Source organism: Lepisma saccharinum, chromosome 14 (genome assembly GCF_977018435.1).
Source record: "Lepisma saccharinum chromosome 14, izLepSacc3.1, whole genome shotgun sequence".
Classification (NCBI taxonomy): domain Eukaryota; kingdom Metazoa; phylum Arthropoda; class Insecta; order Zygentoma; family Lepismatidae; genus Lepisma; species Lepisma saccharinum.
The window spans coordinates 12611619-12627891 of record NC_139242.1 but is presented as its reverse complement, the minus strand read 5'-3'; the positions used below and the strand labels follow the sequence as shown (position 1 = coordinate 12627891).

Below are 16273 nucleotides of genomic sequence, written 5' to 3'. Positions count from 1 at the left end.
ATGGGTTAGTCCTAATTGGTAACTACGAAATCACCATCTTCCTAGTGTTAAAACACGCACATTCAAAAGAACTTACTAACAAAATTGACCAAATATGACTATTACCTGATAACTGTTATATACAAATTTACAAGTTTGGCAGCAAATCGGGAGAACTGATTGTCGATGCATACAGCATAGTATCCTCCTGTAGAAGCTGAATCCTGGTATTCTGCACTTGGTCGCCACTGATATGGATATACAATTTGACCACTCGGGTGCCTTACTGCAAAACCTGCCATTCCGTCACCACCTCGGAGAACCTAAATTATACAGATTATTGATATAAATAATACGATATGGTAAAATGATACTGAACCATATTGAAACATTCTTACAATTTTTTAAAAAAATACTAGTTGATAATAAGGCAAGTAATAATTTTGTTTCTGCAAGGGCCTCCTAAAGGCTTGCTTGTCCCCGGGCCCCTGGAACTGTGAAGTTTTGCGGTTTATAGATCCAGCACTGGGGAAATATCTGTCTCCTGACTGCTACACCATGTAAAATTATTTAGTTAATTATAAAATCTGGCATTACAAGCCTCTAAACTCACAACAGAAACTGAACGAGGTTAGCTGAGAAAAATAAAAGCTAACATATTTTAAAAAAAGATGCCTCTTTTGCAATTCTAGTTGGAAAACCCCCATGAGTTGCATCAAAATTACAATTCTTCAATATAAGACTTAAACGCATGGTAAAACAAGCACAGTGCACATTATCTTCCACAATGTGTAAAAATGTTGTTCGTATTTAGCACTACAAGAGCACTTGAGAGTAAAGAAATGTATCTGTTTATACACAAACAAAAATAAAAGTAGGAAAGAACATCACGGTACCTAGAATTTTAGTTATAAACATATTTTACACTTAATAATGAGAATAATATGGTTCCTACAAGTGACATAAAATACACTTTCTGCTGTTCCAGAGTTTTCTTCTGCATAATATTTTACAGATTTGATAGTTGCCTACAGGATGTGACATATAGCAGTGTAGTCTGGTTCGCTGTGTTTTTTTGACACCAGGTCTAATGCAGGTACATCCTATGCCAGGCTGTTATTCAACCAAGTAGCCGCAGTAGGCAAAAAAAAAAAAATGGGGGTTCGAGTTGAGAACATTCAACAAATGCCTGTCTGCTGCTTTAAAAATTCATTTGATTGGTTTAGACTTACCACTGTACACCACTCCAGAACATGCGCGCCGACTACGTGGGTGCTCCGGGGCTCGAGCACCCACATAAATAATCTTGTGGGTGCGCCGCACCCACAAGATTTTTAGTTTGGTAAAAACAAAATAAAATAAATATTTCTCACTTGCCATTATCAAAAAATAATAAGCAATTAAACATTGAGATGGAAGTTAAAATTTCTAACCTCTAAAATATTATTGTTTCAAATGTGTTTGTGCAAAGACAAGCAAGCCTGTCTCTGGCCAAGTCAAAGGCAGTCCCCACAATAACAATGGAAGTGTATTGTATTGTGAATAGAATCCCGTCTTCTCGGCTTGCTTTGATGTTTCCTTACAAGTGACACACTACAATACGCCCACTCGATCGTTAACAATTGTTTTAAAATAACTACTTGCCGGTATTGAGCACTAATAAAGAATAAACCGAATGGTGATTCTTAGTGAATTAATATAATTTGTAAGACATTCGCCAAAGAGGCTAGCAGTGTTTCAATCGCTACAAGAAGACAACGAAGATGGTGTTGTAAAAAACATTCCCAGACTGACTTTGCGACCATTCGGTCCCACAAGGTGGTGTATGAGGGTAAAATCACTACAATCGTTGGAAAGTAATTACGACGTTCTCTTGAAATTTTTGGAAGATCTGTCAGAAGAAAAATGTGAATTCGGTGGGAAGGCTAGTGGATATTTTTCAAACCTACATCAATTCAGATTTCTTATTTTCCTGAAAATGTTAATTTCAGTTTTCGGCAGGATTGAACAACTTCATTCTTCTTTTCAGAAGAAATCCTTGTCATACCGAGAAATCAAAACTTTGGTGGAAACTTTGTCTGCAAGTTTAGCTTCACAAGGGATATATTTTTTGAGTTGTGGAATGAAACCATGAGGAAAGGGAAGGAATTGAACATTGATAAACCAGTTTTGCCTAGAAAAAGCAAGATGCTAGAACGCTACGACAAAGGTAGTGATCCTTATACGTATCAAACGCCGGAGGAAATGTAGAGACAAATATTTTTTGAAATAATTGATGTGGCTGTGGATTTGCTAAATCGTAGATTTCAAACAAAGGTTTTGGAACTTATTTCACAACTTGAAGCTTTTGCTATCGGTCAAATTGGTGCTGATCGAATTCTGCAGTTCTATGGGACAGACTCTGATAAAGACAAGCTAACATTGCACAGGGACATGTTTCTAGATGTGTGCACAACGAACAAAGAAAAAGTGGCCAACTTGTCAGACATTACAAACATTTTAAGTAGAGAAAACAGTGGTCGTATGCGTGAAATGCTCACAGAATTTGTGAAGTTTGTACGGGTGATTTTAACTAGACCTGTTACTTCTTGTACGTCTAATCGGTCATTTTCAGCACTTAGACGATTGAAAACGTTTTTGCGGTCAACAATGACCCAAAAAAGATTGAATGATTTGGCAATTTTGCAAGTTCATAAAAAATGACTAAAAATATTGACATTACCAAAATTGAAAACAAATTCATAAGTGCAAATGACGTAAGAAGGAATGTGTTTTATATTGAAAGTTAACATGTCATTATTATTATTATTATTATTATTATTATTATTATTTGGTACATAAAATTAGTCATTTTGTAGTTTCTGTTCACAACAAAATCCTTGCATAGTTCTTTCTGCAATACAATTCAAATTATTTGCATTTATGAAGTTTTTTCATTTTAATTTGTATGAATGCGGTATTTTCTTTTAGTAACGTGTTGATAATATCATTGCATCTTGCAATCATTGTGCATGTAAGTTGTTTAAAGTATAAAATACTTGATAATTGCAGATCTAACCGCCATTGATGTGCACCCACAGAAATTTTGGAAAGTCGGCGCCCTTGCTCCAGAATGTAGTGCAAATGGTGCAGACTCCAAACACACCAGGTGACACCAAATCAATGAACTCAGCATTGCACTTTGTAACCAATTATACAGGAGAGTGCAAAGTGTGTCAAAAAATGCAGTGAATTCAGTGGCGACTCATGGCTTTTTTTGGGGGTGTAGGAAGTTATGGTAAACTGTATCGCTTGTACTAGCCATTTCATTTAGAATTTAGCTGCACTACTTAAGTGAGGGTCACTGCATTTCAAACATTGGCCCAAGTTCATTTTGTTTTTATTGCAATTTCATCATGCTACAAATGGAATTTTTACATGGTTCGATTTCGATTTAGGTCTGCAGAGTTTTAGTGATTACTTAAGATTTTGTTCAATATATGCTTTTGTGGTTAGGTTAGGCAGGCCAAGTTTGGTTCCCTTAGCATTAAAATAAAATTCTCTAAATGCATTCTACTAAGGTTCCGATTAACTTCTATATTCATTCCCACTAGTCGACGATACTTACTGTCGCTTGTCAACGGAGAATACCTTGTCCATGGGAAGCGTGTATGCTTGCGTAAGCTAATGTTTAAGTTGTTTCTTTCAACATAAATACGATTTTTTTAAAAATTTAAACAGTACTCATTACTTTAAGGATGATTCAAATTCCGTGTGACAATAATTGCCAAAATTCTACAATAATTAGTCTTTCTGCTAGGAAAATTTGAAAAAAATCATGAAACAATCGGAACAATTACCAAAAAATCAAATAGAAAAATGTCATTTTTAGTATATAGGTTTGCACATGTTTTAAGATATCAGATACAATTATTAACATTTTTTTTCTGCACTTAGTTCTTCTGGGAGGGCCATTTTTCCAACCTGGCAATGGAATTTTTCTGCTCTTGTAGACGTTTACAGAAAAATTGACATTTCAAAAATGGTTAGAGCTGAAACCTGGAATAAAATTTTGTAGCTACTGAAGTGTAGGCTCTATTCTAAGTTTAACTCAAAATCACTTCTTTATTACGAAAATTGAAGTTTATTTGAGATTCGTTTTAAGTCCACTTTCTGCACAGATAGGCTAATCGGGACTGGACCTACAGTTTAAAGTGTGATCCAAACCACTATGTGCCTTCACTGGGTATCCTTTGATTACAAGGTGACGATGTTACTACTACTGAATTGAATTGAAAAGTCTTTTTATTTACTACAGAGCGAGATTCAGCCTTGGACTGCTCTACCACCTAACTCTGGTGAATTAAAGTTACAATGCATATATTTATAATACTGAAATCAAATATATGACATAACATGAATGAATTTGACATAAATGAAAAAATAATAAAATTATAAGAGAATACAATGACATACATTAACACACACACACGCACGCACACACATACCCACGTGTACATACGCAATTTCCAAATCGATACTAAAATAGCATGCACACAGGTTGAAATATTCGTTGTGTCAGATAAGTGTTTGCAAAATACATGGTTTTACTTTACTTGATTCCTGTTGCTTAGCCGTACGAGCTGATGCTCAATTGTTGTCTTTGCAATAAAAATAATACGACTTGTTCTTTGAAGTTTTTGGGTGTCGTAGCAAAAGAAACATAATCGGGAAGAGCATTCCAAACCTTTGCAGACCAGAGGGAGAAGGAGCCTTCGAAACTGACAGCAGAGTGGCGGGCAATGTCAATTTTTCGCCGACCTCTAGTATTGTATGGATGTATGGAATTTCTAAATGCCAGTTTCTCGTGGAGATAGCTAGGTGTTTGCAATTTTAATACCTTATATATTGTAGAACACTGACGCAGAAGGCGCCTAGACATGTTAAGGATTTTGTATGTATTGAGCAAGGGTAGGATGTGCTGATTTCTCCTGATCGAGAGCGTAACGAATGCAAGAATTCTGTATTTTTTGTATTCTGTTCGATATTTTACGTTGTAAATTCGTGCCGTACACCACATCACAGTAATCGAAAATAGGATATATTAGAGTTTTGATGAGGTATAATTTCGTTTCTCTAGGGAAAAAGTCTTTCCTCCTGTAGAGTGATCTCATTATTGTTAGTGCTTTTGTGCATTGCGCTGAGATATGCCCTGCCCAGGAAAATTTGGGATCAAAAGTAAGGCCTAGATTTTTAACCGTTGATGCATAAATTATGTTTTGTTTTTTAATGTTGATGTTAATTGTATCATAATTTACTTTTTCAAGATAATAGTTAGAGCCTAAAATTGTGTATACGCATTTATTCTGGTTAATTGCGAGCCCATTTGCAGTGAGCCACTTGTTAAGGGTATGTAAATCATTGTTTAGATTATTATCTATCTTGTTTAACAAATCCGATGGTGATGACGATATCATCAACTGCGTATCATCCACGTAACAATGTATATTACAATGGCTGATGGTCTTTGATATATCAGCGACGTATAAGGTGTATAAAAGGGGGGGCAGAATAGAACCTTGCAGGACTCCTCCGTATAATGTTATCGGTGATGATCCGGTGTCGGCAGGGTAAAAAAACCTTTTGTCTTCTTTCGTGTAGATATGAATGAAACCAGTTTATTACAGGCTTCGAAAAACTGTAGTATTTCATTTTTGCTAGGAGAAGGTTATGATTGACAAGATCGAAAGCTTTAGAAAGGTCTAATAATACTAGCATAGTTAATGCTGTGGTTGTACTATGAGAAGTACGGAAACCTGATTGAGAATCAGGTAAGATTTTATATTTTGCAATGTACTCTTTTAATTGTATAGATACTATCTTTTCTGTGACTTTTGAAAATACTGATAGAATGCTGATTGGTCTTAAATCGTTTAGAGAGGTCAACGTCTGCTTTTTGGGGAGCGGAATAACTCGAGCTTCTTTCCATGCATTTGGAAATCGGCTGGTTTTCAGAGAAAAATTTATAGTATGCATGACTATGCCATCTGGGAGGCCCAACTAAACCTGAAGTGGAAAACTGGGCAACAATTATTAAAAATATGAATTCCTAAGCCAAATTTTTTTAAATAAAGGGGCTAGAATTTTTTATTTTTTTTACTTATAGACAGTGTCTCTGCAAATACAAAAATAATTGCTCACAAATGCATCCCTTCCCTTCAGCATGGCAATTTGTGGAAATTTGATGGTTTTCAAGGTTAAATGTATCATTAAATAATTTGAAATTTAGCACAAAGGAGGCCCTGCATGCACCTAACTCACAGAAAAAAATCACGAATGCTTTGGTTAGTATGAGGTAGGTAAAGATAGCATGTGCAAATATTAATTTTTAGATATTAGTTTCCTTAAACAGCTATGTGAGCAATGAATTCCATCTGCATGTTGATAAAATGACTCTCTCAGGAGAACTAAGAACTGAAAAAAAATTAAACATTGGTTCTGATAACCTAAAACATGTACAAATCTATGTACTAAAATAATTATTTCCTGAAATGGTCATGAACGTCCGTTGAATAATTTGACATGGAATGAACTGTGAGTAAATTAGGAATTACTCTTAGCAAACTGTGTTGAGCCACGTGTGTATGGAAAGTGAGACCCTGTTTTGGCATGAATTCAATGTTGCAAATTTTTACAGTTTCATCTACAGATGCAGCAGTTCTCATTCATGTAGGTGATTGATTTCAAAACATCATATCAAAGAATTACAGCCACTGAAGAAACACAATTTCTTATTAATAGTGATTACTGTGCAGTAAAAAAATCAAGGAATATGTAACTAAATTTACAATTTTTTTTTCTTTCAGAATTGATAGTTTCTCTATGGCATAAAATTAGGGGTAACGGTTCAGATTGTTTTATGATTTATTTTTTTAAAATTCTAGCAGAAAGACTATTTATCGTAGAATTTTGGCAACCATTGTCACACGAAACTTGAACCTTCCTTAAAGTTATGAGCACTGTTTGAATTTTTTTTAAAAAAAAGATATTTATGTTGAAAAAAAAAAACAACTTAAAAATTACCTTACACAAGCATGTGTCCTTCCCATGGGCAAGGTATTCCCCGTTGATAGAAGGGACAGTGAGTATCATAGACTAGGGGCAATGAATGTAGAAGCAAATTGGAACCTTAGTAGAGTGGCCGCGGTGGCTCAGTCGGTAACGCGTCTCACTACCATGCTCAAGGTCCCGGGTTCGATCCCAGGCCGGTTCAAATCCGGGAACTTTTCTAACGATGGAAGCGGCCCCGGTGCCCACCCAGCGTCGAATAACATGGGTAACTGGGGGAAACCCTGGGGGGTAAAGGCGGTTAGGGGCGTGATGCTGATCACATCACCCCCACTCATGACCAGGATCAAGAAAGTGTGGGGCGTTACCCCCACACCCCCTATACGCCTTCATGGCGTGGTGCTATGCACAGGGGAGCACTTTACCTTTTTTTTTATTAGAATGCATTTAGGGACTTTTTTAATGCTAAGAGAACTAAACCTGACCTGCCCAACCTATGAAAGTATACAGTATGTAACATTCTTATTGGTACACATGGATTTTCAAAGAAAATGCTTTAATATCTGAAAGGAAATACACTCTTTTGAAGTTGTTTCTTTACAATTCAATAACTAATATTATTAGGAACATAAAATCTTACCCAAATTCTGTATAACCAATGACAATAATAAATTAAATGAAACTGAAAGAGAAACATGCCATTTTTTGTACAACTTTTCTATTCATACACTTAATAATAAAAAAGTATATTCAGAGCAAATTGACTGACAGTTCTAATACTTTGATGCGTATCCTTTGGTTTTAATTACTGCTTGACACCTGTACTTCAAAGAATTAACCCGTTTTTCGACATGTTTCAGAGCTTATTTTATTCCACTCGGCTTGCACAACAGTTTTAAACTCTTGTTTGGACTTGACACCTGCTTTATGGACTCGCCTCTTCAAAATTGCCCATAAATGATCAATGGGATTTAAGTCTGGACTTTCTGCTGGTGTTTGTAGTAGTTTGGGCACATTCCATATTAGCCAATTCATGTTGTAGTAGTTTGGGCACATTCCATATTAGCCAATTCATGTTAACTCGCACCTTATGCTTACTGTCATTGTCTTCTTGGAATCTGTAGATAAGCAGCATGTCCATTTTTTGGGCACTCTGCTTTACATTGTTCTTCAATATGTCCAAATAGACATATGCATCCATGATACCATCAATAAACGGATGGTACCAACACCTTTGGACTACATACAGACCCAAATCATTAATGATCCACCACCGTGTTTAACTGTTGGAACTGTGTTAATGTGATCATTGTCTTTATTTGATTTTCTCCAGACCCTATTTATCCCATCTGACCCGTATATATTAATCTTGGACTCGTCTGACCATATGACACAATCCCAAAACTCCTGGTCCTTGCGGATGTGCGAATGAAAGTATATTCCTGTGATTCACCTTATTTACATACGACCTCTTTCGTGGTATTCTGCCATGATATCCATGCTTCCACAAGGCACGTCGACAGTTTGATCGGACATCATCTTGCCAGCAACATTTTCTACTAACGGTCGTAACTGACTAACACTTAGTTGGGGGTTTTCTCGCACTCTTTTTAAAATAAAGCGTTCATCACGTTTATTCAACCGTCTCTCTTTTGGTTTTCTCGGCACATTCTGTGTTGAACCTTCCTCTCTAAATTTGTTTACTATGTATTGAACTGTGGAGTGTGATTTATTGACTTTTTTTTTCAATTTTTCTTAACGAATAACCTCTAAGGGCCAAATTTATAAAAACATCCTTCAGATTGGAACTAAGTTCCTTCACCTTGCCCATTTCGAACACGCTGATAGATACACGATAGGCCTACAACAATACTTATGCCAGCACGGGGAGCGTGCCTGCATGTTCAAACTTGTTACGAAGTTGCAAACTGCACAAAATCACCCGAATAGCGGTGGCGCTGTATGCGAGGAACTCTTGCCTGCACGAATAACAATGTTGCATGAAACAGAGTGTGTTTCTCTTTTCATACAAATTATATGCTCTGTTTATACACTTTGAACATACATTTTTATTGACATTTGTTGGTGAAACCTTCATTAACATTAATTTCCAGGTACATATGAAATTGATTATATTTACTAGTAGATATGACATTTTTTCCTCGGAAATTCTTGTATATTGAACAAAATCTTAAGTAATCGCTAAAACTCTGCAGTATGTGTTAAAGACATAAATCGATCAAACCACGTAAATTACTAAATTATGTTAGTAATTTGACATCATTAGGTCTGATGTTAGAAAATTTGGATCGAATGGACAATATAGAGAAAGTCTCCAATTTTGTTAATTTTCGGCATACTATCTAATTTTGGCCTCCTAATCACGAATCTGGGTAATATCGGATGAGGGAAACGGATTCCTTCAAATTTACAGGAGAAAGTACTTACGGAAATCATTTTCTTTAGCATTGTGAAAGTTCCTGAATATAGGTTTGATCTATTTTAATGTGAATGCGTGTTGTTTTCTGCGAAAATCTCTGTCCGAAATGCTGTTTCTGCTCCCGGCATTTGCTTTCTGCATGAGAGTGCAATGTTCCGTGTGTTAAGATGATGCAACCCCGTAGCCAGTGTTTCAGCCTCGCCGTGTTTTCACTAGAACCACGTGTCGAGTATTTTTTTTTTTAACTATGCTTGCCTAACCTAACTTAACCTAACCTTACGGAAAATGTTTTTTGGGGCTAACGCAAATGGTTTTTGGGGCTAACGCGAATGGTTTTTGGGGCTAACGTGAATGGTTTGTGGGGCTAACGTGAATGGTTTGTGGGGCTAACGTCAATGGTTTGTGGGGCTAAACGTCAATGGTTTGTGAGGCTAACGTCAATGGTTTGCGACGTATTAGCATAATTTCAAATCCGGTCACAAAAGTAGATATTTTCTGGTGAACGAGGTTGCAACACTGCATAAATCGACAAAACACTCTCAGAACGCCCCCTAAACCAGTACGCTATCACGGCCATAATGTGTTACAGATTCGAAACAATACTCGTAAATAGAAGAAATAGACATTATCTTAGTTAGAAATGCATTATTTCACCTTAAGAAATGTTCCGCATTCAAAAATAACACGTTAGCAATGTAAATAAGTCCGAAATATATGATTCGTAGGTGTTTCCCTCATACGATAATAGTACCAGGTACCCGAATCTGTTGTAATAAACTGGGGGTCAAGTCTGGAAATTTGAAAAAAAGCAGATTGAATGTTTTTATTTGGTGTATATGTGTAGTTTTACGAACGAAATGTTATAACTATGCTTGGCTAACCTAACTTTCTGTGAATGGTTTGTGGGCCAATGATCACTTTCAATAAGGAATTCCTAGTTTTGTAGCACGTAACCGACGAACAATCTTTCATCACTACGGAACACGCCATATGGAGAATTATCGTGGTAAATAACAACGTTATTTTACAACATCTACACGTAAATGTACAATTTAACATGCGACCCCCACATCATAACTCCAGATACGGGTAACACTTTACTATACCGGAGACGGATTTCTTCAAATTTACAGGAGAAAGTACTTACGCAAATCATTTTCTGTAGCGTTGTTGATGTTCGGGAATGTAGTTTTCATCCATTTTAATGTGAATGCATGTGGTTTTCTACGAAAATCTATTTCCGACGCGCTACTGCTGCTGCCGCCATTTGCTTTCTGCACGAGAGCACAATACGTGCTATTGCTGCTGTTACAAGATGACGTGTCGAGGATGCGTCGTGAAGTTGTTGCCGGGTGTGGAAGATGCCATGGAATTTGTAGTTCCGATGTTGTCCGTATATGCTAAATTGAATGAAAGGAGTGCTAAAGGAACCTAAACTAACAGGCCTAACCTAACCTAGTACGCATACCTCGTCCTCGTGATGGTTCGTGGGGCTATCGTATGTAAGAAGTAGACATTATTTTAGTTAGAAATCCATTATTTCACCTAAAGAAATGTTCCGCAATGCAGAATAGTACGTTAGCAATGTAAAAAATTGTGAAATAAATCATTGATAGGTGTCTCCGGTATAGTAAAGTAGTACCCAGAAACGTCACCAGGAGTGCATAAGAAGTAGAGGGTGAATTAGAGACTTCCTCTATATTGTCAATTCTTACTGTAAATTTTATGTTGACTTGATGCTGTAAGAGTTTATAAATGTACATATATATTTTACCTTTGCATGCATGTACACAATTCCATTTCATTTAATTGTTCGGTTATATGTGCTCTCTGCATGTTAAAACAATTTTTACATAACACAAGACATAGCATAACATGAAAAAAGCCAACATATTTCTCAAGGAGTACACTCCAGCACCCCTACAACCCTTTACAGTTAGTACAAGGGCTATTGCTTTGGACGCTTAAACTAAACTACTTGTCTGTGTAAAGTGTTTGCCAAGTGCTATTAAATAATTGAAACATATAACGAACACCAAGCATATGTCATTCAGATCATCGAGTTATAACACAGGTAGTTTTGCTAGTTGGTTGATCATAAACTCTGCATGCATTAAGTACTCCATATATATGTATATCTTATTAAGCTCTTAAATAAAATGACATGTTCATGTCTGCATGATCGAATTTATTTCGCTTACAATATCCTACGTTTGCACGTTCTTTTTGCAATAACTTGTATTTGTATATGTGTTGAACTTGAAACATTATTTTTTATCGAAAAATTAATATAAATTATTGTTCTGAAGTGGAAAATAATTTCTTGCGTTTCTCTTGTATGAATTAAATCGCAAACTATGTTGTTTGCCTTGTACTTGGGACTCAGCGCTGAAGCAAATACCTCCACGTATTTGCACTGTTTAGCTGTCCTTAACAATTTCAACTCTCCAATTAAAATGCATTCTTTTACTTATCTTTCTCTATTTACATAAATCATACAATTGAACAAACCTTACAGTTATTTACACTTGCCAGTATGATGCACGTCGTTTCTGTAAACACAAAACACCTGTTAGATTCCACTGAACACACTGCATACCTGAAAGCTGACATAAAACGTTGCTCCCGGATTGACATATTGATAATAGCAATCTTCTTTTCCTGGATCTATATGAACTTTATAATCCATAGCCACGGCTGGAAGAGATTCATACCAGGGCACAGTTGTTTCTTCGGGACACACATTTACAAAATATATCACGATGTAAACAAGCACTAACGTGGCATGTCGTAGAGCCATCTTCCTGTTGTGTGATGTGCTGTGTTCGGGTGCGAAACGAAGCGACAGCTACCGCAAAGCCAAAACTAAGGTGAAGGTAAGAAGCGGAACAATCACGTTAAAAGTAGGCCATGCACTTCAAAACATATAAATGTCTCTATTTTTACTTGAATCGTAAATTCTTTAGCACTATAATCAACAGATCTAAAAAGAAAGGTGTGCGTGGGTTTCAATAAATTTGTGGCTAAGTGACTGCCGTATTCTCATAATCAAGTGTCTCGGGTTTGATTCCCGATGGGACAACGTCCAGTGCTGCTAAAGTCAGTGGTTCGTCAGAGTCGTCCACGGAAGGGGCAACACAACAGGAGCACTTGCCGACCAAAGACATAGCAATAGGACGAGTATACTATTTTATTTGAGAATCCCATTCTCTTTGTAGCAAACCCTGCAAAGAACCCCACCTCCTCTCTTCGCCCCCCCCCCCCCCCCCCCCGTGTTTCAGATACATATTTTATTCTTCTAGTTCAGAAACCCACTTTTAACTTTGGCGCGCAAATGACAACACTCACAGTCACAAAGAATCCATAACAAATATGACATCGCTTTAATCGAAAGTGAAGCGTTGAATTTAATTGTAGACCAGCTGCCTTATCGAATCCAGAACTACGAATCAGGCGGTGAATTGACCAGCTTGAGTTCTCGCGAGGATCTTCCCTCCGCGGCGGCTGCGGAGCACTGTTGACAACCAGAGGCGAAGATATAGTACAAGCAATGCAAGCACTGCTTGCATAATTCGAATATCATTTAATGTACTTAATGTTCTAACCGTATTTAGTTTCCACCGCACTCGATTTCGCGAAAAAATGCGGCCGCAAACTCCCCCAGCAGCTCTGTAGCAAGCACCAGCCTCAATGCTTGCAGCCGTTCTGCGGGAAAATAAGGCCTCCGAAGGAGTCACATGGCGAAGCGTGAAATTCTGGTGGAACCCGTCCACAAAGCTTCTACAAAAAGCTGTGCTTTCCGAGCTTGCGTGATTCCCGAAAATAGCCGAGTTCAACCGAAAGCAGAAGGATTCATCTATGGGTACGTTGCCAGCAAAAACTAGTAACGAATATTTGTCTTCACGAACACGCAGGGGCGGCGCCAGAAATTTTCGACCGGGTGGGCAGAAGCTCGTTATTGATATATTAGGGTGGGCAATATAAATGTAAGACCATGTATGTGTACGTAAGACGTATGTATCCTTCTCTCTCTTACACTCCCGATTTTCCTCTTACTTATTTTCCCTTTCCTTGATTCTTTATTCTTTTCTAATCTATTCTCGCATCTTGTTCCATTTCCTTTCGTTTTGTCTCTGATGGACACAATTATTTCAAGGAAGTGTTTACCCATGCGCAGCCATACCCCAGCCATACATTCTAATCACATTCTTTCATGCATGTTAATACAGTGAAATAAATGTGAATTAAGTTTAAGCTTGTGTTGCAAATACAAGGCACATATTTGATTTTATGCATTGGGCGACAATGATAGAAAGTGCGATGGTAGACAATCGTGAAGTTTCTCGTAATTTAAATGCATGTTCCTGAGCATAGTATTTTCATCGTATGAGTTTTTGACTGAAAAAGTTTTCTTACTCCTTGGGGGTCACTTTTCTTAGCTTACAAGGTTTGTACAACTGACAAACCTATCTGAATGTTTGTAGTAGCGGCGATTGGGTGCCAACAATTGAGGGGTAAGGACAATATACTTTTCTTGGTAGGAAAGGCTTAGTTAGCATAAAGAGACCATAGTGCGGGTGCAAAAAGTGGCAAAATGTGGCGGCGGAACTGCATCCCCCACTTCTCGCTCCTCCTAATCGCCACCACTGAATGTTTGGATTAAACTGAACGTCTTATTTGGAGGGCCTCCCCCATGGCGCACTGGTAGCGTCATTGCCTTGTAATCAAGGGGTCCCGGGTTCGATACCCGGTGGAGGCACAAGTGGTTCGGATCCCACTTTAAACTGTAGGTCCAGTCCCGAATTAGCCTTACTGTGCATAAAGTGGACTTAAAACACCAACTCAAAAACCAAAAAAGTCTTATTAGGAATGATTTAAAACACACACGGAAATCAAATTCTTTGTATATTGTCCATGAAGTATTCCTAAGCTAATGAAAGGCTATTTTGACAGAATATCACTCACAAACAAGTAAGGTCAAAAAATCTGTTCAGAATTGAAGAGATTATTAGCTAAGTTGCTATTCGTTTTCTGAACTCTCATGTTACTAATGCGGGAGAAGCAATACACGTATGGTTGGTTACATGAACATATTTTTTGAGGTAACAAAATGATTTAGGACACAAGGAATTCATCGAAGTTGATCATCGTACCAGTAATACTTCATCTATTTTTCATTGGGTTGTATGGCGTGACCATTTCGAACACACTAGAATGTCAACCTCTATCCTGTGCAGCATACCCTGGAAACTTTATTCTCCCAGGGCAACGAGTTCCTGGCGCTTGGAACCACTGTCAAAGTAATAATTTATGAGGGTTTGTATTTAGAGTGTCAGCTTGTGTTTGTTTTCGCCCCTTCCTAACTTTAATCTAATCACCGTTGAACCTTATCGTCATCATTATCAAAATTAGCAGAAAAATGACTTTAACCTTTAAACAGCCAATGGGTCATATATGACCAATGGTGCCGATTACAACATTCACGTGCTTTTAGGACCTTCATACTTGTATCTGAGGTTGTAAACGCTGACAGATGTTGAGATAAGACTTTGAAATGTCATATGGACGAAAACCCACCCCTCCCCCTTTCTCTAATATGCAAATTAGCTATTTTTAGCCAAAATGCAAATTGTACATATTGCGTCATATTTCATTCAGCTTGTATGAGAACTAGAACTTGAAACAAGTTTCACTTTGTTGCAAAACGTCTATTCTTTGAAAACAATGCAAAAGTTTGCGCCCTTTTTCCAAAATAACGGGAGAAGAGGGGGCGAACGCGATTTTTTCATTGAAATTTGGGGACTTGGCCCCTCCCAACCCCGTTTTTCTCACCGTTGGGTTTTCTAAATTGTACACGGCCGCGTGCTCGGATGTTTTTTGTTTCAAACAAAAGTTATCCGAAGTAGATTGCTCAAATAGTCTCAGAGATATAACGTTTTTCTGAAATAAGTGTAAAAATTTAAAAATCGCGAGCAAAGACCACCTCGAGAGAGGGGTTACTTTCGAAAACCGGCTCGGCTGTTTAAACGTTAAATATAACAAATGAACCACAACTTACTCTTCCAAAAATGGAATTGCATTAGTTCATACCTCTTAGAAAGCTGAGATGGTAGTTTCAATTGCACAGCGTTTCATTAGTGGATCAAGTCAAGGCAGCTAATTCCGTGAACAATGATGTTGTTTTCCGAAAGTCTCAGATATTTGTCTCAGGTAATCACCCTCCTAAAATGGACGCATCTTCTGTGGTGATAAAATGCCACGTTTGGTGCGAGTTCTTTCTGTATATTTTTCCCCAAAGGCATAACGCTGTCGTATTATAATGAAGACGTCCTGTGTTCGATTCGCCCCTCTTCTGATTCCACGTTAAACTGTAGGTTTAGTCCCGATTAGCCTATCTGAGCATAAAAGTGGATTTAAAAACAAACTAATAAAATGGTCTTCTGGATACTTCGTGACATAACTTTTTTCTTTACTTCAACTGCATCTACAGATTCTGTTGACATTTTCGGCTGATTCATGTGGCAAAATTTATGTATGGAACGAGGATTTCTAAATAGGATAAGCCACTCATTAGCAATTGAATAATTCTGTAGCTTTTTCCATGCATAACTGGTTTATTAAAATTTATTCACTGCAGTATTGTAGTGATTATTGTGATTCCTTCTTATTAGTAGAATGAATATAAAGTTGATATTTCGCATACCATATTGATATTTGAAGATAACAAGTATATAAAAATTGTAATGAAATAAAAAAGGGACACTTCTGGAATTTTAATGCAGAGCTAATTAAAACTATATTATACTC

General features: G+C 37.2%; 1 protein-coding gene across 1 annotated transcript in view; it reads right to left on the bottom strand.

Annotated features, from left to right (window-relative positions):
- The window catches only part of loj (p24 family member logjam), a 40804-nt gene extending 28502 nt beyond the window's left edge, over positions 1–12302 (bottom strand). Inside the window, exons 1-2 of the mRNA XM_083135154.1 lie at positions 12066–12302; positions 106–302 (exon numbers count right to left, since the gene is read on the bottom strand). Coding sequence (XP_082991280.1) covers positions 106–302; positions 12066–12266 — 398 coding nt within the window. The 5' untranslated portion in view covers positions 12267–12302. The remainder of the gene's footprint in view (positions 1–105; positions 303–12065) is intronic.
- Positions 12303–16273: the final 3971 nt, after the last annotated feature.